Source organism: Monodon monoceros, unplaced genomic scaffold (assembly GCF_005190385.1).
Source record: "Monodon monoceros isolate NGI ecotype Baffin Bay Population unplaced genomic scaffold, NGI_Narwhal_1 Super_Scaffold_9, whole genome shotgun sequence".
Classification (NCBI taxonomy): domain Eukaryota; kingdom Metazoa; phylum Chordata; class Mammalia; order Artiodactyla; family Monodontidae; genus Monodon; species Monodon monoceros.
The window spans coordinates 9,871,332-9,894,686 of NW_021703786.1; the positions used below are offsets into that span (position 1 = coordinate 9,871,332).

The 23,355-nt window shown below is 40.1% G+C and overlaps 1 protein-coding gene across 8 annotated transcripts in view; it reads right to left on the minus strand.

Moving 5' to 3' along the window:
- Positions 1-23,355, minus strand: part of BCAS3 (BCAS3 microtubule associated cell migration factor) — a 578,108-nt gene that overhangs the window by 469,485 nt on the left and 85,268 nt on the right. For all 8 annotated transcript variants that reach the window (XM_029211565.1, XM_029211568.1, XM_029211573.1 and 5 more), the window contains one exon: positions 22,194-22,266. In XM_029211565.1, coding sequence (XP_029067398.1) covers positions 22,194-22,266 — 73 coding nt within the window. The remainder of the gene's footprint in view (positions 1-22,193; positions 22,267-23,355) is intronic.

The following is a 23,355-nucleotide window of genomic DNA, read 5'->3' on the forward strand; positions in this document are numbered from 1 at the left end:
GGTATTCTATCATTGGAATTAAACTAGGAAGAGAGACTGGGATTGACATATATACACTAATATGTATAAAATGGATAACTAATAAGAACCTGCTGTATAGAAAAATAAATAAAATAAAATTCAAAAAAAACTAGGAAAAGAAATTAAGAAACGAAATAATATTTAAATGACTACAAAAGGAGAAAAAGCAAACCTAAGATTTCAAATCCTAATTTTTTAAGGCAGCCTTTATAGAACCCATGGTATCATCAACAAAGGAAATGATACACAGTTACTGTATTGTTCCAATTATATGATAATTCCATATACTGACATTAAAGGTTCACAAAATAGTAAAATCCTGGTTTTCATTACATGTACATAACAGAATATCATATATAAGTCATACACCACCAAATCAAGCAATTTTCTACATAATATTGAAGCCAAAAGAATACAAATGTTTTTCTTTACAGTGAGTACATATTATGTTTTGTTTAGGGAATACCTGTCTACCTTAAAGTCATGAGGGGGACCCCCCTGGTGGTCCAGTGGTTAAGAATCTGCCTTCCAATGCAGGGAATGCGGGTTTGATCCCTGGCCAGAGAAGTAAGATCCCACATGTCACGGGGCAACTAAGCCCGCAAGCTGCAACTACTGAGCCCGCACGCCACAACTAGAGAGAAGCCTGCATGCCACAATGAAAGATCCCTGGCTCCACAACTAAGACCCGATGCAGCCAAATAAATAAATAAATAAATATTTTTTAAGCCATGACATATTTTCTTCATCTTCAAAGTATTTTGTTTTTTCTCTCACCTTTAGGTCTACATCTTAAGTTGATTTTTGCATGATATGTAACAGGAAACAAGTTTCTTCATTTTCCATATGAATACTCAAATGACCCAGAACCATACATGAATTGCCTTTGTACTGCAGTGCCATTTTTATCATAAAAATATGTGAATCTGTTTCTGGATGCCCTACGTATTCCACTAATCTAATGGTCTCTCCTTATGCCAATGCAACTTTGACTATTGCTTTATAAATACCAAGTAGTATAACCCTACCAACTTTGTTCTTCAAAACTGTCTTGGCTATTCTTGGGCCTCTGTATTGATAACCATATACATTTTGGAGTCAGCTTCATGACCTTGAGGTAAACAGGATATAAAAAGCACTAATCAGGGACTTCCCTGGTGGTACAGTGGTTAAGAATCTGCCTGCCAATGCAAGGGACACGGGTACGATCCCTGGTCCAGGAAGATCCCATATGCCATGGGATCTTCAACGAAGCCTGAGCACCACAACTACTGAGTCTGTGCTCTAGAGCCCGTGTGCCACAACTACTGAGCCCACATGCCACAACTACTGAAGCCCATGCACCTAGAGCCCGTGCTCTGCAACAAGAGAAGCCATCACAATGAGAAGCCCGTGCATCACAACGAAGAGTAGCCCCCGCTCGCCGCAACTAGAGAAAGCCCGCATGCAGCAACGGAGACCCAACACAGCCATAAATAAAAATAAATAAATAAATAAATATTTAAAAAAAAAACAAGCACTAATCATAAAAGCAGTGATGGGGGCTCATATTAAAACTACTCCAACAAATGAATAAGAAAAGGACATTTAAAACAAAAGAAAGGGCTTCCCTGGTGGCGCAGTGGTTGAGAGTCCGCCTGCCAATGCAGGGGACATGGGTCTGCGCTCCGGTCCGGGAAGATCTCACATGCCACGGAGCGGCTGGGCCCGTGAGCCATGGCCGCTGAGCCTGCGCGTCCGGAGCCTGTGCTCCACAACGGGAGAGGCCACAACAGTGAGAGGCCCACGTACCGCAAAATAAATAAATAAATAAATAAAACAAAAGAAAAATGGGCTTAAGACTTGGTCATGCACTTCAGAGGATGTTGAAATAGATTAAAATATATATAAAAGTATTTAAATTCATTAGCTGTCAGTAAAATGAAAACAAAAACCACATGAGATACCAATGCATATTCACCAGAATGGCTAAAATGAAGACTATCAATGCCAAATTTTCACACAAAGTACTGCAACTGGAAGCCTTATGAACTGCCGGTAGGAAGGCAACTGGTAGAACCACTTTAGAAAACTGCTTGGTAATATCAAGCAAAGCATAACTTATGGACTTGCAATTCCACTACTAGGTACATATACCAAACAGAAATGCACACCAAAAAATGTACTCCCATGTATACAAATGTTCATATCAGCACTGTTCACTATAGTCCAAAACAGCCAATTATCCAAATGTCCACCAACACCACATAGCATTGCCTTGTCCAACATTCTCTAACCATCTTCCCTAGTATTTTTTACACATCACTTGTTAACATACTATATATTTTACTTATTTGTTTCTCTCTCCCTGCTAGAAAGTCAGCTCAATCAATGCATAGATTCTTTGTCTCCTTAGATCCGAGTGTCTCAACCTTGGCCCTATGGGCATTTTAGGCTGGAAAATTCTTTGTTATCAGGAGCTGATCTGCACATTATAGGATGTTTAGCATCATCCTTGACTCTGCCACAACACTAGCACCTCCCAGTCCCCAGATGTGACATCCAAAAATGTCGCCAGGCACTGCCAAGTGTCTCCTGGGGGTCAAAACCACCTCTCTCATCTCCCTCTCAGCTAAAAGCCACTGCCTTGGATTACTACTGAATTCCCACATACTATGAGAGCAGCTGAAATACAGCAGGTACCCATAAATAATACTGGTAGCTATAAACATTTCTTGAAAGAATATAAAATTCTTTCTTACAACAAAAGGGAGAAAAACATTAAAATAAAGCATTTTTTGAGACAGTAGCATAGGTAACCTATAGCAAACATTTTAAAATCATACACACAGGTATGATTTACCCAGTAGCAAACGAGGATTCCTTACATCTCACAGAGGTGTATAGTAATTAATTTCCTATCAATTAATTAACATACTCTTTGACTATAACATATTTAAGTCTTAGCTAAAGCAAATTACCTTTCTCAATTCCCAATACCTTTTTTTTTTTTTTTCTCTATGCGGGCCTCTCACTGCTGCGGCCTCTCCTGTTGCAGAGCACAAGCTCCGGACACGCAGGCCCAGCGGCCATGGCTCACGGGCCCAGCCGCTTCGCGGCATGTGGGATCTTCCCTGACTGGGGCACGAATCTGCGTCCCCTGCATCGGCAGGAGGACTCTCAACCACTGCGCCACCAGGGAAGCCCTCCCAATACTTTAGATTCAAGAAAATCATCAAGTAACACAACTAGTGAGATTTAGCAAGATTTTTATTCTGGCTAAATACCCTACAGCTACATCATGAAAATATTTCCCCCAAAAAATTGTGGAATAATACATGATTTAGAAACTGATGTGGTTCTTCATAATGAATTCCCTAATTTTCATCATCAATTTTGTCTTTGGGATAGGAAGAACGTAACAGTGATCTCTTCTCAAGGCTTATTCACTGTGTACATGCCCTGTTGCACCAGCAGTAGAATAAGCATGCCTGTACGGAATTCCACAAAGTCAGAATCTATACAGATGTTCTTGCCCTTTTGGTTTTCTTTAATTTGCAAATCTTGTAATCTAAGCCTGAAGCTGACTGAACCAACATTTAAACCAGTATAGCAGTATCAGCCAAAAACTCAATCTGTTTTCTATTTATATGTCAAGACTGCATCCTTTTGGTGGCTGAAAAAAATTGTTGTTTTGAAATGATTACACAGAAAACTGCAACCCCTTTAGCTGTTTTCTGAACTGGTTCTAGAGGGAAAATGTTTCTTTTAAAGGGCCTTTAGTTTAAGATACAGAGCAGAAGAAAAAACAACTTTGAATTAAAGACTGCCACCTTTTGTTTCTGTTTTTTAAATTTATTTACTTATTTATTTACTGGCTGTGTTGGGTCTTTGTTGCTGTGCGCGGGCTTTCTCTACTTGGGGCAAGTGGGGAATACTCTTCGTTGCAGTGCGCGGGCTTCTCATTGCGGTGGCTTCTCTTATTGCAGAGCACGGGCTCTAGGTGGGCGGGCTTCAGTAGCTGTGGCTCGCAGACTCTATAGAGCGTAGGCTCAGTAGTTGTGGCGCACGGGCTTAGGTGCTCCGCGGCACGTGGGATCTTCCCGGACCAGGGCTCGAACCTGTGTCCCCTGAATTGGCAGGCGGATTCTTAACCACTGCGCCACCAGGGAAGCCCCCACCTTTTGTTTTTAGCTATATAATATAAAGTCATATTAAACTACATGACAGCAAAGTATCTCCCCTCAAAAAAGATCTCAATGATACTGAGAGAGACTTATTACGTAGAAATGTGCTTTTATGGAGCGCTGGGAGGGGCAGCAGGGATGTATTATAAAGGGGCATGAGAAAACTATTGTGCGTGGTGGACATGCTCATTATCTTGACTGGAACGATGGTCTCATGGGTGTGCACATATGTCAAAATTTATCATACTGTACATTTGAAATATGTGCCATTTGTCATGTTTCAATTATACCTCAATAAAGATATAAATAAATATAACATGGGCTTTCTTGGGGAATATAAACAAATTACCATTTTCCAATGAAAGTAAAGGGCTCCAATTCATCAGAGACACTATAAATACAGCACTAGGCTAGGGCATGAAGTCAGACAAACCTGTAGCGTGGATACTGGATAAACTGGGCATAGCCACACTCTTCCAAGAGTCATACAGGCAACACTTCAATTTACCTATACATTTACAGATAAATATATATTATATATATATAGTTCTTCATATATATATACACGAAAAGAAATTCCTAGTAAAGAGTGTTCCCTGGATACCCTTCGTATCTTTCTGACCAAATAATATGAGGTGCACCTAATATGGGCTTGACATTGTACTAAATATCTGAAAATATTGTCACATTCAATCCTCACTAGGACCTAGCACGAAGCTGTGTATGAGCACCACATTACACATAAGGAAACTGAGCCTGAGAACTGTTGAATAATTTCACTCTAGTAATTCATATCTAGGTCTGTGTGACCCCCAAATCTCTGTTCCTTCCAGGGTTCTATACTTCTATCCATGGATTCAGGAGTGTCAATGAACACTACAGAGTACCTACCTTAGGCTAAATGCATACAGAAAGGAAATGAGAGAACCCAAAATGAAAACCAGATCCATTAAATGTAAATATCGCTATAGGTAGAGTTTCTTTTAGATTAACACAACAGGCCTCTTGCCTTCCAAGATGGCCCACACTCTGTCTATGGAGCGTGTATCTCCCTGAATAAACCTTCTTTCACTTTACTACGTCTTGCTCTTGAATTCTTGCCTGCACAAAGCCAAGAACCCACACTTGGCGGCCATCCCAGGGACTCGGACATGACTTGGGATGTGACCATCCTCTTGCGCCCCCTCTCTCTTTCCTGCAACATCTTTTCTGGCACCCAATGCGGGGCCTCAAAGGCCATAATCTCGATCCGCCTATTGGCCTATGGCTCCCCTCTGAAGGGTGGCTGGGACTTATCCTGAGCCATGTAGATTCAAGTAGCCCGTTAAGTGGCAGCTGACGTCGCCTGCAGGATCTGGCAGAGACAAGTTCTCTGGCCGCGAAGAAGCGCACTGAGGCCAAGGCTTTTCCCCCTCAGTCTTTCTCATTCTCCTATTGTTCTATCTCTTTGGACTTGAAAAGATCCACCCAGACGACCACCGAACATCCAAATTAAGACTGCGCGGCAAGTAATTGACAACTTGGTTGGGTCTAAAGAACTCCTGCCAGGGGGCTTATCTGGTGGTGCAGTGGTTGAGAATCTGCTTGCCAATGCAGGGGACAGGGGTTCGAGCCCTGGTCTGGGAGGATCCCACATGCCGCGGAGCAACTAGGCCCGTGAGCCACAACTACTGAGCCTGCGCGTCTGGAACCTGTGCTCCGCAACGAGAGGCCGCGATAGTGAGAGGCCCGCGCACCGCGATGAAGAGTGGCCCCTGCTTGCCACAACTAGAGAAAGCCCTCTCAGAGAAACGAAGACCCAGCACAGCCAAAAATAAAAATAATAAAATAAATTAGATTAACACAACAAAAGCTGCCACTGAAGGCCCACCATCATCCAGAATATCATAATGTCAAAATTTCTTTTTAATAAAGGCCTCCTTCTTCAACTATACATTACAGACTACTATTCTCTGGCAATCTTTGCTTTGTCAGATTTTTAGGAATTCCTGTAAAATTTCCTGGCTAATAGCAAAGGATTGATGAATCTATAGATCTGTACATGTAATAACAAATCATGATAGTTTTCCACAAAGAGGTAATCAGAAAGAGTCCAAATGTATACCCCTAGCCAAAAGCAAGGTGAGAGCAACATAGTCCAAAAGAAAGACAAAATGAGCTACACGTGTAATTTTTAATTTTCTAGTAGCCACGTTAGTAGCCATGTTAAAATATATTAATTTTAATATATTTAACTTAATATATCCACAATATCAGCATTCCATTGGCACCAACCATGTTTCAAGTGTTTAATAGCCAAATCTGCTTAAACAGTACATGAAGAGAATTTCTAGCCAGCTAATAACTTAGGTGTACAGATCCTAAGGAAAAGTGATAACACAAATAACACATCCCAAGAAAAGAGACATCATCATTCTCCCAGGTCATTGTAATGATGGGATTTCAATACTTACTTTCTGAATAAAGGTTCAAAAATTGATGTGGATTCATTCCCTAAGAACCTCTATTAAAATCAGGTAGAACCATACAACAAGAATTAGATGTACCTCTTGGAAAACACACCTCTTTGCAACGTGGCCACAGGAAACACATGCAGTAGTTAAATGGCGGGAGAGATGGTCCCGTTTTAATAAAATCTGTGGCTAATTTCTGTTCTCAACAAGTTTTGAATCAGACAGTATAGGAAACAAACCTTTCAGAAGTGCTTTTTTCTTCTTTGCTTACCAGCATTCTCTGACACAAAATCTTAAAAAGCTGAACAAGAAATTCTTAGATATGGTGGCAGCACATGATGGCCTATTTTAAGCTTTAAGTTCTTTCCATTTATAACTAACATTTTAAAATATGTATATTAACGGAATATGTATTAAATGGGATAGTATACATAATAAGGTAGCACCAATATTCACCATTAAATTAAAATATGCCATAATATATTAGTAAGAGGTAAAAACAAGCAAGGTGCAGATAAGAACAATGCAACTCAAATATCTTTACAAATGTGTTTGTGCATGTATATAAGGCCACCTAACTCTGAATCTCCAAATGTCTTTGAAAAACACCACCTATCGACAAGAAAAGCAAATGAAATCACCCTGAAATCACACTACATCTTAACTATGAGAGGGATGAGACAGAAAAGCCAAGAACTTTAAATAACATTTACGGGGCGGGGCAGGGCGGGGGCGCCACGGGGGCCGCAGGGATCATGATTCAAAACTGGCAAAGCCTTCTCTGCTGGCTGGCAGCAAAGCGGAGATTACTTGGAAAACAAGGACAGAATGCAATAGTCCTACTAGTGGTGGGGCATAGATAAAATCACCTAAGATTTACACCCAGAAGCAAGTGGGTCTCACCCTGAGTAGGGAAATGCTACAAACAGGTCTAAGATCAGTTGGCTCAAAGCCTTGGCTACTAATGAATCAAAAGTAGGAGGATGAGGGTGTGTGCAGGACCAGAGATGCTTGTCAGAGGGAAAGCATCTGAGAGGAATCACATCAGACATGGGATGTATCTGTGGGAACTTACCAGTGAAGGAAAAATAGAAGAAATGAGCTGAAAGTAAGGGTATTACAAGAAAACCACAGGAAGGACTGAAGCCATTGCACCAAGATACCACTTATTAAAGAAACCCTGTACTTCCCTATACCTACAGAAAAAGACACACTCCCACTAGGAAACCAGGTAAAGACCCAAATCCCTCCAACCACAACCCTTAACCTCTATAAAAATGATTATTAATACTGCCCCAGAAAAGTCATACTGAGTATATCATGAAGGAAAAAAAAAGTAATAGCAACATTCACACAAAACTACCAGAAGAAAAACCAGAATTTCATGTTAATGAAAATATTCCCCCAAGCCCCACAAAATAGAAAACTACAACCCAAATATGCAAGCCTCACTTAGTGACTTTAATTTGTTCCTGAAAGCTCTGCCACTAAATGAAAAGGCATTAAGTGGAAAATCATTTCCATTACTTTTAATGGGAAAAACTGGAATGAGTTCTATCTCAATCCGTATCTTTACAGAGAGAGAAAAATATATTAGTTGAATATGAAAGTGTGTTTACATGAGAAACACTAATTTGAAAATGTAGATTTTCAAATCTATATTTAAGTAAAATTTATATTTTAATTTAAAAATAATGGAAGTTTATCACACTAGTCAAAGTAGAAAGACTTTATTATAAGTGGCTGTTGATAAAGAAGGGTGCCAGAGGGTCTTTTCTTTCTTTATTTATTTTTTAACATCTTTATTGGAGTATAACTGCTTTACAGTGGTGTGTTAGTTTCTGCGGTATAACGAAGTGAATCAGCTATACGTGTACATATATCTCCATATCCCCTCCCTCTTGCGTCCCCCTCCCACCCTCCCTACCCCACCCCTCTAGGTGGTCACAAAGCACCAAGCTGATCTCCCTGTGCCATGCAGCTGCTTCCCACTAGCTATCTATTTGGTAGTGTACATATGTCCATGCTACTCTCTCACTTCGTCCCAGCTTACCCTTCCCCCTCCCCGTGTCCTCAAGCCCATTCGTTACATCTGTGTCTTTATTCCTGTCCTGCCCCTAGGTTCATCAGAACCTTTTTTTTGGGGATTCCATATATATGTGTTAGCATACGGTATTTGTTTTTCTCTTTCTGACTAACTTCACTCTGTATGACAGACTCTAGGTCCATCCACCTCACAACAAATCACTCAATTTCCTTTCTTTTTATGGCTGAGTAATATTCCATTGTGTATATATGCCACATCTTCTTTATCCATTCATCTGTCAATGGGCACTTAGGTTGCTTCCATGTCCTGGCTATTGTAAATGGTGCTGCAATGAACATTCTGGTACATGACCCTTTTTGAATTATGGCTTTCTCAGCATATATGCCCAGTAGTGGGATTGCTGGGTCGTATTGTAGTTCTATTTTTAGTTATTTAACGAACCTCCATACTGTTCTCCATACTGAGAAGGTCTTTTCTTGAAAGGCGAATCTACTTTCAGGTGATCTACTTTCAGATGGATATTCAATATCAGAATCTGACATGTTTGACAGGAAGTATCTTTTCCTTGACACTATAACTCTAAAGTTTTTAACAGACAATCTGATCTAGCCATAAAAGAAGGATTTTTTAAAGGAGGCAAGAATATACAAGGGAGAAAAGACAGCCTCTTCAATAAGTGGTGCTGGGAAAACTGGACAGCTACATGTAAAAGAATGAAATTAGAACACTCCCTAACACCATACACAAAAATAAACTCAAAATGGATTAAAGACCTAAATGTAACGCCAGACACTATAAAATTCTTAAAGGAAAACATAGGCAAAACACCCTATGACATAAATCACATCAAGATCCTTTTTGACCCACCTCCTAGAGAAATGGAAATAAAAACAAAAATAAACAAATGGGACCTAATGAAACCTAGAAGCTTTTGCACAGCAAAGGAAACCACAAACAAGATGAAAAGACAACCCTCAGAATGGGAGAAAACATTTGCCAACAAAGCAACTGACAAAGGATTAATCTCCAAAATTTGAAGTAGCTCATGCAGTTCAATATCAAAAAAACAAACAACCCAGAAGCAAGAGGGAAGAGATATGGGAACATATGTATATGTATAACTGATTCACTTTGTTATAAAGCAGAAACTAACACACCATTGTAAAGCAATTATACTCCAATAAAGATAGACATTTCTCCAAAGAAGATAGACAGATTGCCAACAAACACATGAAAAGATGCTCAACATCACTAATCATTAGAGAAATGCAGATCAAAACTACAATGAGATATCACCTCACACCAGTTAGAATGGCCATCATCAAAAAATCCACAAACAATAAATGCTGGAGACAGTGTGGAGAAAAGGGTACCCTCTTGCACTGCTGGTGGGAATGTAAATTGTTACAGCCACTATGGAGAACAGTATGGAGGTTCCTTAAAAAACTAAAAATAGAACTACCATATGACCCAGCAATCCCACTACTGGGCATATACCCTGAGAAAACCATAATTCAAAAAGAGACATGTACCACAATGTTCCTTGCAGCACTATTTACAATAGCAGGACATGGAAGCAACCTAAGCGTCCATCGACAGATGAATGGATAAAGAAGATGTGGCACATATATACAATGGAATATTACTCAGCCATAAAAAGAAATGAAACTGAGTTATTTGTAGTGAGGTGGATGGACCTAGAGTTTGTCATGTCATACAGAGCGTAGTGAGTCAGAAAGAGAAAAACAAATACCGTATGCTAACACGTATATATGGAATCTAAAAAAAAAAAAATGGTTCTGATGAACCTAGGGGCAGGACAGGAATAAAGACACAGACGTAGAGAATGGACTTGAGGACATGGGGATAGGGAAGGGTAAGCTGGGACGAAGTGAGAGAGTAGCATGGACACATATACACTACCAAAAGTAAAACAGATAGCTAGTGGGACGCAGCTGCATAGCACAGGGAGATGAGGTCCGTGCTTTGCGGCCACCTAGAGGGCTGGGATAGGGAGGATGGGAGGGAGGGAGACACAAGAGGGAGGGGATATGGGGATATATGTATACGTTTGGCTGATTCACTTTGTTTACAACAGAAACTAACACACCATTGCAAAGCAATTATACTCCAATAAAGATGTTAAAAAAAATGCTTTGTGGCTTTGTACACAAAATCTGTATATGCAAAAATAAATGGAGCACCTTGTCCACAAACAAAAGAAAAAAAAAAAAAGAAGAAGAAGAAGGATCTTTGAAAAAAAGTCCAAGGTGGAAGACTGGCAGCTGCCTCATAGTTTGATAATGTTAATCCACCATTGGTTTCATTCTCCATTTAATGTATTATATACATTTATTTTTAAGTTTCTCAAAAAACATGACTCCTTCTCACAACACAATGCAATTTTCTAGAACATACAACCAGTTCAGTGGAGTGAGCTAATTCTAAAGAAAATATACTTTTTAAATTCTATGTCCATTTTCAATCCTCTTTATAAGACCATCTTTTGCTTAATTATTAAAGCTTTTTTCCTTTGCTTCCCTTGTACCTGCACCATCTCCTCACCAATTTTTCAACCTTTTGGGGACTCATAAAGCTCTTGCTCTCAAAACACATATTAAAAGTTGTAGCAGAAGGCTTCCCTGGTGGCACAGTGGTTAAGAATCCGCCTGCCTATGCAAGGGACACGGGTTCAAGACCCGGTCCGGGAAGATCCCACATGCCACGGAGCAAGTAAGCCCATGCTCCACTACTACTGAGCCTGTGCTCTAGAGCCCGCGAGCCGCAACTACTGAGCCCATGTGCCACAACTACTGAAGCCCACACGCCTAGAGCCCATGCTCCACAACAAGGGAAGCCACAGCAATGAGAAGCCCATGCACTGCAATGAAGAGTAGCCCCCGCTCGCCGCAACCAGAGAAAGCCCGCATGCAGCAACAAAGACCCAATGCAGCCAAAAAAAATTTTTTAAGTTGCAGAGAAAAACTGATTGGGACAAAATAAAAACTAAAATCAAGAATTCTCCAAAAGGGACTTCCCTGGCAGTCCAGTGGTTAAGACTCCACGCTTCCGCTGCAGGGGGCATGGGTTCGATCCCAGGTCGGGGAACTAGGATCCTGAATGCCGCGCAGCGTGGTACGGCCAAAAATAAATAAATAAAATAAAAAAGAATGCTCCAAAACACATGGAAGTAGTGACCATAAACAACAGACTAGAGTCATTAGGTGCTACTACATCATCCTTCTCACTAGGTACACAAAGGAAGAGATAATATGGTTCATGCATCTAATGCTGTATGCCAAACCACTAGAAATCATACTGGCTTAGGACAATAACCTATTTCTCATGAAAGAAGAGTTAATTGAATTGAGGGTTGAGAATAACAAAAAATGGGGGACGTACAAATAGAAACCATAATGAGAATCCATTACATATTTATTAGAATGGTTAAAATTTAAAAGGCTGATATAGTCAAGGGCTGGTGAGGAAGTAGAGGAATTAGAAACCTCCTATATTGATGGTAGGAATGTAAAATGGGACAACCACTTTGAAAAACATACATCTAACATGTGATATTCTACTTGTATATATTTGACCAAGAGAAAAGAAAGCATATGTCTATACAAAGACTTGAACATTAGGTTCAAAGCAGCGTTACCTGTAAAAGCCAAAACCTAGAAACAACCAAAATACCCATCAACAGGTGAATAGATAACCAAATTATGGTACACTCATATAGTACGATACTACTCAGCCATAAAGGTGAATGAGCTAATGAGAAATGCAACAACATGAATGAATCTCAAAATAAATATGCTTCGTAAGAGAAGCCAGACCAAAAAAAGTACATACTATATGATTCCACTTACATAAAACTCCGGAAAATGCAAATTAATCTACAATGACCGAAACCAGATCAGTAGTTATTTGAAGAAAAGGAGTTGGGAGGGAAAAATTATAAGGAGATATGAGGAACCTTTGGGGGTGATAGTTATATTCATTATCTTGTTTGTGGCAATGGCTTCATAGGCGTATACATATGCCAAACATATAAAACTGTACACTTTTAGGGGCTTCCCTGGTGGCGCAGTGGTTAAGAATCCACCTGCCAATGCAGGTGACACAGGTTTGAGCCCTGGTCTGGGAAGATGCCACATGCTGCAGAGCAACTAAGCCCATGGGCCACAACTACTGAGCCTGCGCTCTAGAGCCTACGAGCCACAACTACTGAAGCGTGCATGCCTAGAGCCCGTGCTCCGCAGCGAGAGAAGCCACCGCAATGAGAAGCCCACGCACAGCAACAAAGCGTAGTCCCTGCTCGCCGCAACTAAAGAAAGCCTGCACACAGCAACGAAGACCCAACGCAGCCAAAAATAAATAAATTTATTTTTTAAAAAAGAATATAGTTTATTGCATATCAATTACACCTCGTAAAGCTGTTAAAAGTGTATACAAACACATCAGAGTCTGCTAAAATTTATGATTCTGAATGAGGAGTGACATCAGTAGTATTAATAAAGGAAGTGGTATTAATAAAATTGACAGCACTTAGTCGTTCGTGTTACAATACAACATACAAAGTATATTTTGAACACAGAGTTCACTAGCTCAGTTGAATACAGAAAACCAGGAGGGACCAGGTTTGTCATGGCTCAGTTTGACCATGTGCTTAGGCAACAAGAAATGTTATAGCTTATTTCCACCTGGTCTTTGTCCATTTTGTTCTTACCGCTCTCACTTAACAGTCTCAACTCCTTCTTATACCCCCATTCCATCAAGGCTCCTTGGCCTTCTTTTTAAGGTAAAATTCCATATTTACTAGTAATTTTAAAATTAATATTAACATTCCTTTTTAAATTTTAATCAGGACTACTGCTGTGATTACACCATTGTATAAACTTTCTCCATATCTGTTTTCCCCATAACCTCAGTTTTAGGGTGCAATTTTGCAGAATATAATAAGCATGCTGCCCCTGTAAATACTCTGCTTTCAAGGCACCCAGCTCCCTGCCTTGGGAGGCTGGCACATATCAAACGGATTGCATCCATGGGCTCCCTGAACCTTCAGAACCTCCAGCTTCTGGCTGGGCTCAGCCTGAGAGAGTCATCTGGAGAAATGACAGTAAGGCGGGGACACCCCTGGCTGCTCCGCTGTCAGGTTATTGAAGATGGACCGAATCTCTCCACCAGAGGCCACAGCTCCTGTCAGGTAAACATCTTGATAGGGCTCTCATTGGAGGTTCTGCTAATGGCTCTCACCCCTTGCTTAGAAATGGTAAAGGGTCTCAGCTCCTATTCACTTTATTTAAACTCTCCTCAAATTACCCAATTTGAGTATATCTTCTATTTCTAGCTAGGACCCTAACAGGACAGGTTTTCAGGAATACAAATATCACGTTAATAGCAAGAAAAAAAATAGTAGTTCTTCAAAAAATTAAAGCAGGATTCCTTTGGCTTAGTCACCTACATATAACCATTTTGGTGGGCCATTTGAAATTTGTACCAATTTCAGGCTCACAAGGAAATATACAACAATGTCTATAAAAACAATCTTACAACACACCACTAACTGGTGTCCATAGTTTAGATACTATATTTTTAAATAAATACATTAAAAAACAACTTTTACCTGTTACAGTAATGTCATCTTATTTCCTTAAGGTTTTATTACATCCATAATCAGATAAACAGGGTGTGCTCTGTCATGCTCTGAGGGCTCTGGTGGTTCCAAGACAATACTAAAGTCAAGAGGTCCATGAACAATCCACGATATTGGACACCCCACTATCCTGACCCATCTCATTAAAAACCTCTGTGCCAGGGTGGCAGCTTCCAGCATAAATGGTACATCAAAGATGTAAAAGTCCAGTCTTTGAAAGCAGTAAAGAGAGTCACAAGGCCATGCAGAGAGCTAGAAGAAAACACAGAACACCCACAGAAATGTAAAAGGCCAGTGAGATGAACAAGTGAAAGACTGGGTACTTGAAGGAAGGCCAAGGAATTACTCAAAAAGCTCATGTGTTAGAGCACCAAAGACTGGAAGAATGGCATAAACCTCTTTTTTGTATCTGCACAAGTAATGCCAGCCCAAACTGTGATTCCATCAGACCTCACAGCACAACAGGATGAAAATCAGTTAAAACAAGGGCATCGTATGTAACAGCTCTGTGACATTTCATGACAAGAAGAAATGTCAGATACTTAGTATCCCAAGCAACCTCCCTTCTAGTTCTATTTAACATAACCCTTATTTATTTTAGACACAAGTTGAAATAAACTCTCTTCAGCAACACTTCAGGACAGTGAAACTGTGCTTAACCTCCACCTAAATAACTGCTGCTTTAGATCAGTGTCTAACAAACACCAGCCCTAAGAATGTCTCTATGTGTATAACTGAGTCACTGTGCTGTACAGCGGAGAATGGCACAACACTGTACATCAACTAGACTTCAAGAAAATTAAATAAATAAATAAATGAAAACCAGTCCCACAGAATTCTGTCAATCCAAAATGACCTTTTTTAGCAATTGGTAACAAACTGCAAAACTATTAATACTGTGAACTAACTGTATCATATTTAATGAACAGTCCTTAATTTTGAAATTAAGTCTTCATTCCTATGCAGCTATTAAAATTAATTAGCTTTTTTCAAGGTAAATTTAAGATATCTTTGGTTGCCAAAATCTTAATCTCTCTGATTATTAAAATTCAATCTTGGAAATATGGCCATAGAGCGCTTATTTAATAAGAGATAAGGGATTCCTAACAAATTGAAATAAAGAAATTTTCTCACACTTTCATTTTATTTTAATATTTATTTATTTATTTGGCTGCGTCAGGTCGTAGTTGTGGCATGTGGGATCTTCGTTGCCACGTGTGGGATCTTCGTTGCCATGTGTGGGATCTTCGTTGCAGCATGCAGGATCTTTTCCGTTGCAGTGTGCAGAATCTTTAGTTGAGGCAAGCAAACTCTTAGTTGCGGCATGTGGGATCTAGTTCCCTGACCAGGAATTGAACCTGGGCCCCCTGCATTGGGAGTCTTAGCCACTGGACCACCAGGGAAGTCCCTCTCACTCTTTTAATTGAAGCATAGTTGGCTTTCAATATTCGTTTCAGGTGTACAACACAGTGGTTCAATACTTTTATAGATTATACACCATACAAAGTTATTATAAAATCTGAACTTTATTCTGTGTTGTATATTACATCCCTGTATCTTAATTATTTTACAACTGGTAGTTTGTACCTCTTAATCCCCTTCACCTATTTCACCACTTCTCCCACCCTGCTCCCCTCTGGTAATCACTGGTTTGTTCTCTGTAAGTCTGTTTCTGAGGGAAATTTTCTCACTCTCACGAGAATTTCCCACCACCAAATGGATATATGATGTGAGTCTCTGGATAAGACTTCCTTTATCTGTAGCATATATCTTACGTGGTTTCAAGGTTCTTTCCACTGCCAGTATTGTATGATTCTCCCTATGTAAAGATCACATCTTCACTCCAATAACGTGATGATATTATATTGGATTAAACATTCTTCAAGGTCTGCAGTCAGCTGTTGAATAACGTTACTCTTTTGCAATTATTCATAATACCCAACAAAATCCTAACCACAAAAAACTGCATTACTGGAACAGTTTAGCATGTAATACACAATGAGCTTTCATTTCCTAAGAAAGTGTATATTCCTTAGTACACTGTCCATACTTCTCCTCCCTCCCTCAAATTATTACACAAGGCACTGACTTAATCCCTGGATCAGTAGCACAATAAACATTATGTCCCACCAAGCACTTAAATGGCTTATCTGGAATGATTATGAAACAGTGTATCTGTCTCTCTCTCTCCCCTTCTCCCTCTCCCTCTCTCTTTCTCTCTACATAGACACATACACACAAAAAAAGACAACAATACTAGAATATAAAAATAAATGGCATTTTAATGACTGTCATGAATGCAGTAACAGCCAGTATTAAAAATTGTGGGCTAAGTGTAATGTGTGTAGGATAAAAATATGAGGAAGGACTAAAGGATAAAAAATGAGGAAGGACTGCGATTATTTCCATAGTAATTCCCCCCCTTTCTTTGAAAAGTTATTATAAACTTAATATAAATATGAAAATTTATACATCAAAAGGAAATTTTACTGAACTTTCCTAAGAAGAACTAAGTGGCATTAATTGTGAGTATAAGCAACTGACAGTGTCCAAAGCACCTTGTGCTCAATAAAGCATTTGCCACGGAAATGAACAGCAACAGACATGTCTTGTACGTCTCCAAGGGGTGAAGGGGGTCCTAAAATTTTGTTCACCACAGGCTCTGAAGAAGACATCAACACCCAGGTTCAGGAGATGTGGTTCCTCAGATTAAGACATTTTCTCAACCATAAAAAAGTGTTACTAAGCAAGCTTACTAAAATTCATTTAGCAAAAAATAAATATTTTTGAGAGCCTGCTAGTTAGAAGGCACTGTGCTTAAAACCAAGGAGGACTTCCCTGGTGGCACAGTGGTTAAGAATTAGCCTGCCAATGCAGGGGACACAGGTTCGAACCCAGGAAGATCCCACATGCTGCGAAGCAACCAAGCCGTGTGCCACAACTACTGAGCCTGCGCTCTAGAGCCCATGAGCCACAACTACTGAGCCTGCACACCACAACTGAAGCCCACGCAACCTAGAGCCGTGGAGCCACAACTACTCAAGCCCACACACCATGGGGCCCACGTGCCGCAACTACTGAAGCTTGCGCTCCTAGAGCCTGTGTTCCACAACAAGAGAGGCCACTGCAATGAGAAGTCTGCCCACCACAACGAAGAGTAGCCCCTGCTCACCACAGCTAGAGAAAGCCCATGCAGCAACAAAGACCCAACGCAGCCAAAAGAAAAAAGCAAACAAACAAAAACAACAAGAAGAAAATATCTTTGCATTTATCAATAACCATTCTTTTTTTTTTATAAGACTTTTTTTTTAAGATGTTGGTAGGAGTTTATTAATTAATTAATTTATTTTTGCTGTGTTGGGTCTTCGTTTCTGTGCGAGGGCATTCTCTAGTTGTGGCAAGTGGGGGCCACTCTTCATCGCGGTGCGCGGGCCTCTTACTATCGCGGCCTCTTGTTGTGTAGCACAGGCTCCAGACGCGCAGGCTCAGAAGTTGTGGCTCACGGGCCTAGTTGCTCCGCGGCACGTGGGATCCTCCCAGACCAGGGCTCGAACCCGTGTCCCCTGCATTAGCAGGCAGATTCTCAACCATTGCGCCACCAGGGAAGCCCAATAACCATTCTTAAAACCACCCAGCAAATGATACAGACATATAGCAGTCTCTTTCCAGAATGATTCTCCTACTAGAAATAAATTAATGAGCAGAAATGGGACAGGGGAAATGAGTGCCTACAATAGACTTTTTTGAAATAGGTAAATGCTATTTTTTTTAATAAATTTATTTTTGGCTGTGTTGGGTCTTCGTTGCTGTTCACGGGCTTTCTTTAGTTGCGGAGAGCTGGGGCCACTCTTCGTTGCAGTGCATGGGCTTCAGTAGTTGTGGCACATGGGCCCAGAAGTTGTGGCTCGTGGGCTCTAGAGCACAGGCTCAGCAGTTGTGGTGCACGGGCTTAGTTGCTCCACGGCATGTGGCATCTTCCCAGACCAGGGCTCGAACCCGCGTCCCCTGCCTTGGCAGGCGGATTCCCAACCACTACGCCACCAGGGAAGCCCAGCAAATGCTATTTTTTTGGGGGCGGGGGGGTTGCTGCATTGGGCCTTCATTGCTGCCCATGGGCTTTCTCTAGTTGTGGCGAGCGGGGGCTACTCTTCGTTGTGGTGTGCAGGCTTCTCATTGCGGTGGCTTCTCTTGTTGTGGAGCACGGGCTCTAGGCATGCGGGCTCAGCAGTTGTGGCTCGCAGGCTCTAGAGTGCAGGTTCAGTAGTTTCAGCACAGGGGCCTAGCTGCTCCGTGGCATGAGGGAATCTTCCCAGACCAGGGCTCAAACCCGTGCCCCCTGCATTGGCAGGCGGATTCTTAACCACTGCGCCACCAGGGAAGTTCCACAAATGCTATTTTAATCAGAACTATATTCATCGCCCCTGTGGTCATTAATGTGTCAACTTGGCTAGGCCACAATAACCAGATTTGGTCAAATATTATTCTAGATGTTTCTCTGAAGGTATTTTTTTATATAAGACTAACATTTCAATCAGCAGTTTGAGTAAAGCAGATTATGCTTCATAATGTGAGTGGGACTCATCCAATCAGTTCAAAGTTCTAATAAAATTTTAAAACATTGACTTCCTTGGAGGAAGAGGGAATTCTGTCTTTGGATTGAAATTATAACTCTTCCCTCAGTCTCCAGATTTTGGATCTGCAGCCCTCACAATCATGTGAGACAATTTCTTAAAATCAATCCCCCACTCCCTCCCTCCCCACACACATACATCCCACATCCCACTGGTTCTGATTCTCCGGAGAACCCTGACTAATATAACCTGCATACCATCATGGTCATCCCTCAATAAATCATCTCATCACCTACTATATACAACCCTTCCTTTCGTGTCTTATTTTTTGATAAAGTGATACCTCAATAAATGAATCCTGTAAAAATAAAAACAATCTCCTTAATCATACAGTTAAGCAGGGTTGCTAAGGAATGGAAAATCTTTCAAAACCTGCAAACCAAACTCAGTAGGTAGCTGAGCACCTTCCGTAAACACATCTTTTTGTGGGGCTTCAACAGGACTGGGTGCGCCTGAATTACAGGGACCTAAACACCAGGAAGAGTGAAATCAACAAGGTTTTCTTTCACCACAGGTGTTTCCCCTCTTCTGCTTGGTTCCCATTCCCTTTCAGCTCACTTGTCAACACACCAGTTCCCTGATACTTGTGCTGACTTGAATATGGTGTTGCGTTCTTCCAGAGAGTTTATTTCACCTTTTTTCTCTTCAACTCCAGAATTTCCATTTGGTTTTTCTACAATTTCTAATTTCTTATTGAGATTCTCTATTTGTTCAGTCACTGTTATCATACTTTCCTATCATTCCAGAAACGGTTCATTTAGTTCTTAGAACATATGTAGAATAACGGCTTTAAAGGCCCTGTCTACAAATTTTAACATTGGAAACAATCAGGAACACTTTCTATCACCTACTTTTCTCAGTATATCACACTTTCCTATTTCTCGGTATGTATCATAATTTTATGTTGAAAACTAGACATGTTATATAAAATAGTATAAGAATTCTGGAAATCTCTCTTCCTCCACAATGTGCAGTTACTAATGCCTCTGCTGAGTTTTACTTTTCTTTAATTCTTGTTTTCATTTTAAAGCCTGCTTGCCTGGGGGTTGCCCCTGTGTCTAAGTAGCTTAGTGATTTAGCCAAAGATTCGACAGAGAATTTGCTCAAACACCCTAAGTCAATAAAGGTTGTCATCCTTTCCAAAAGGATCTATGTGTGGGTAGAGGAACACGTTCAACAGGCAGACATTTTCAAGTCTTCCAGATTTTAGCTTTCCCTGGATGCTTTCATGGCTCCTCTGCCCCTACATGAAGCCTCAGCTAACCATGACTTTAGGCTAAAAGAGCCATGGGCCTGCACAACTCTCATGACCCCAAGACCATAACTTCCAGGGACAATGCTTCTGGGCATCATCATGACATTGCACACCCTGGAAAATCAAGCAAGTTGGAAGGGGAAAGGGTGGAGTGTGATGGGAGCAGCTTCCGGGCATGAATGTGACAGATTGCCACTGTTATGGCTTAATATTTACCGGTTTCTCAAACATAAACACTTTCCACATTGTTGGAAGCCTTTGGTTGAGTTCTAGAGCACTGAAATGGTTGTTATTACCTGTTTTGCAGATGGACTTCATTCTAAGTCACAAACCTCCATCTTTCCTAAGTATATTTATACCAGTGTCTGTTCCCCTTTTATAGCTTTATAACGTACTTTGGAAGTCCTTAGTCTTCTTCATGTACTGCCAAACTTTCTTATTCCTTTAGATCCAGCATAAGCTGTGCCTTCCTCATGAGGCCATCTCCCATTAATCCATGCACACTGATCTCTACCTTCTTTGAATTACTATTACACATCATTATATCAGAATCATTTTCTGTGTGCTATGTTTTTGTTTTCAGCAACATCCTTAAGTCTTTGGGACACGGAATTTGGTTTTCATGCTTTGTATCCTCATCCCATACCTGGCAGAGTGATGAGCACAAAGTAAATTTTTGCCCACTTCAACCCAAAAATTTACACCGGAAGGAAACTGCCTTGTAATGCATGTATGTAGCCCAACCATTTCCCCAGAAAGCAACGATTAAGATTCCAAGACCTAATCATGTAACACCACTAGCACATTCTTCCCTTCTGCACTGCATCCATGACCTAGAGTGTACACTATCAGCTGAAAGTACAAAGCAGGGACTACTGGTTGCCAAGCCTAATATTCATCTTGATCCTCTACCTTACTAACAAAACCATAATCATATCCCTGCTTACCTTGTAGCTAGGAGTTCAAGTGGAGGAGAGGCACTAACTGAAAAGACAGTAGCCTTCTTGAGATCATTAGGGGAAGGGGTCAGATCCTAAAAGATGTCAAAACTAGAAATGGAAAGAACCTAGGTCATTAATGACATATCACAGAAACACTTCACTAGCCCTGGACTGCCTACCCAGTAACTTTCAATTACATGGTTTGTATAGGCCATTGCAATTTTACCAGCGGTTGAATTGGAATTACATAGTGAAAAGGTCACGACAAACCTGGTAACTAAATCACCGTAAGCCATTAAAAAGCACATATTCTCATTTACTATATAGAGAAAGCAGGGGAAAATCTGACTTCCTGAGTAATAACCATTAATCATCTTTGTCCATAGTCCTCTCATGGTCACAAATGTAATCAGCATGGAATTAAGAGAATGCCTGCTTGGGTTTGAATCCACAGCTCCACTGTGTGAATTCAGCGCCTGAGTGTTTCTAAACTGCAAAATGGGACTAAGAACAGTATCTATTTCATAGTATTGCTGAAAGAAATGAAAGAGAAAATTCATGGAATGCCTTTAGAACAGTGTCAGGCACATGCTAGCTACAACAACAGTAAATGTTAATGGTGGTGGTGGTGACGATGACGACGATGATGATGACGACGACGACGACGACCTAATAGTAAGTTCTAATCCACTGTAGAAGGCCACTATAAATACTAAATAAACACATAAACTGAAACACATTTTTCTTAACGATGCTAATCTTTTATTTCAAGACTGAAGTCTGAGGTACTGCTGGCTTGCTTTCATGTTTTGCTATCACCCTACATTTGAGAAAACAGTGAGCAGAAAAATCCCAAGGACTGAGTGACAAAAACCCTAAATATGTCTTTATTTCCTTTCCCATCTGTCTTGTAAGAGCATACTCTTATGGTAAACAAAGATTTGAAGACATCAAAGTTCCCCCTCTGAAATAATACAAAATTTTAACAGTGGTTCAAAGAAATTTTTTTTAATTCCTTACCCAGAAGATCCAGTGCTCTTACAAACACCAAGGAGGGGCCTTTTTTCAGCAAAGTTGTCACACTTTTGAGCACCTGATAAGGAACATGAAATAAAATGTAAAATAAAACTTTGAGAAGTATTCTTGTATATTTCCCATTATTTTCATTATCTCAAAACATTTACAGCTAAAGAGATAGCAAAACATTCATTTAAATTGATATATTTATACAGTTGACTGAACAAAAACTAGAAGAGCTATAAATAAACTTATAACTATTTTCAAAATTGAACCAACATTTAAAAACCTTTTTTAAAAATTAGCAACGTCAATCTTATACACATTCACCATGAAATCAGAAAACCACCCCCAATTCCACCAACTAATTATCTAAGAGTTGTATAACCTTGATTTCAAAACTAAATAAAGGTCACAACAGAAACTTTAAAAACTTCAAAATTTCAGGCCATTCTCAACACACAACAATGCAAAATCCTGAGAAAAGACTAGTAAAATGAATAGCAATGTATTAGAAAAAAAATTAAATCAGTCAGTCTGTGAAGAAAGACTGAAAGACATTGTCAACCAGAGAGCTCCAAGAAACAGCACAACCAAAGCACCCTCAATAAAGTTAGAGGTTGGCAAACACATACACATTGCTTGCAATCAGCTTTTTAGTTTGCTGCTTACAAACAGGTACAAGCACCTCGAAAAGTGGTTAACTCTGTACAGGAAGAAAGTATCAAAAATTTTGAAACTATCATTAATAATTTTAAAAATATGAGAAGATATTTCAGGCATGAAGCAATATAAGAATGCGATGAAAAACTGACGTTTAGAAAATAAAAGAGCTCTGGGAAGTTAAAAACAAGGTAGATATTATTTTAAAACTCAACACAAGCATCAGAGAAAGTTTCCTAGAGAACACAGCAAAAACACCGAAAAAAAAAAAAAAGAAAAACAGCATTAATTTATACACACACACAAACACATACACAAGAGAAATGTTAAAGGACAGCCTCAAAGTTCCAGTACGTAGGTAGGAATTCCAAAAAGAGAGAAAAGAGAAAAACAGAGGAGGAAAGAATCCATGAAATGTTTCAAAATTTTTCACAGAACAAACAAGGACAAACAAGAATCTTGCAAGAACGAGGTAAGGACTCTACTCTCACCACTGCTATTC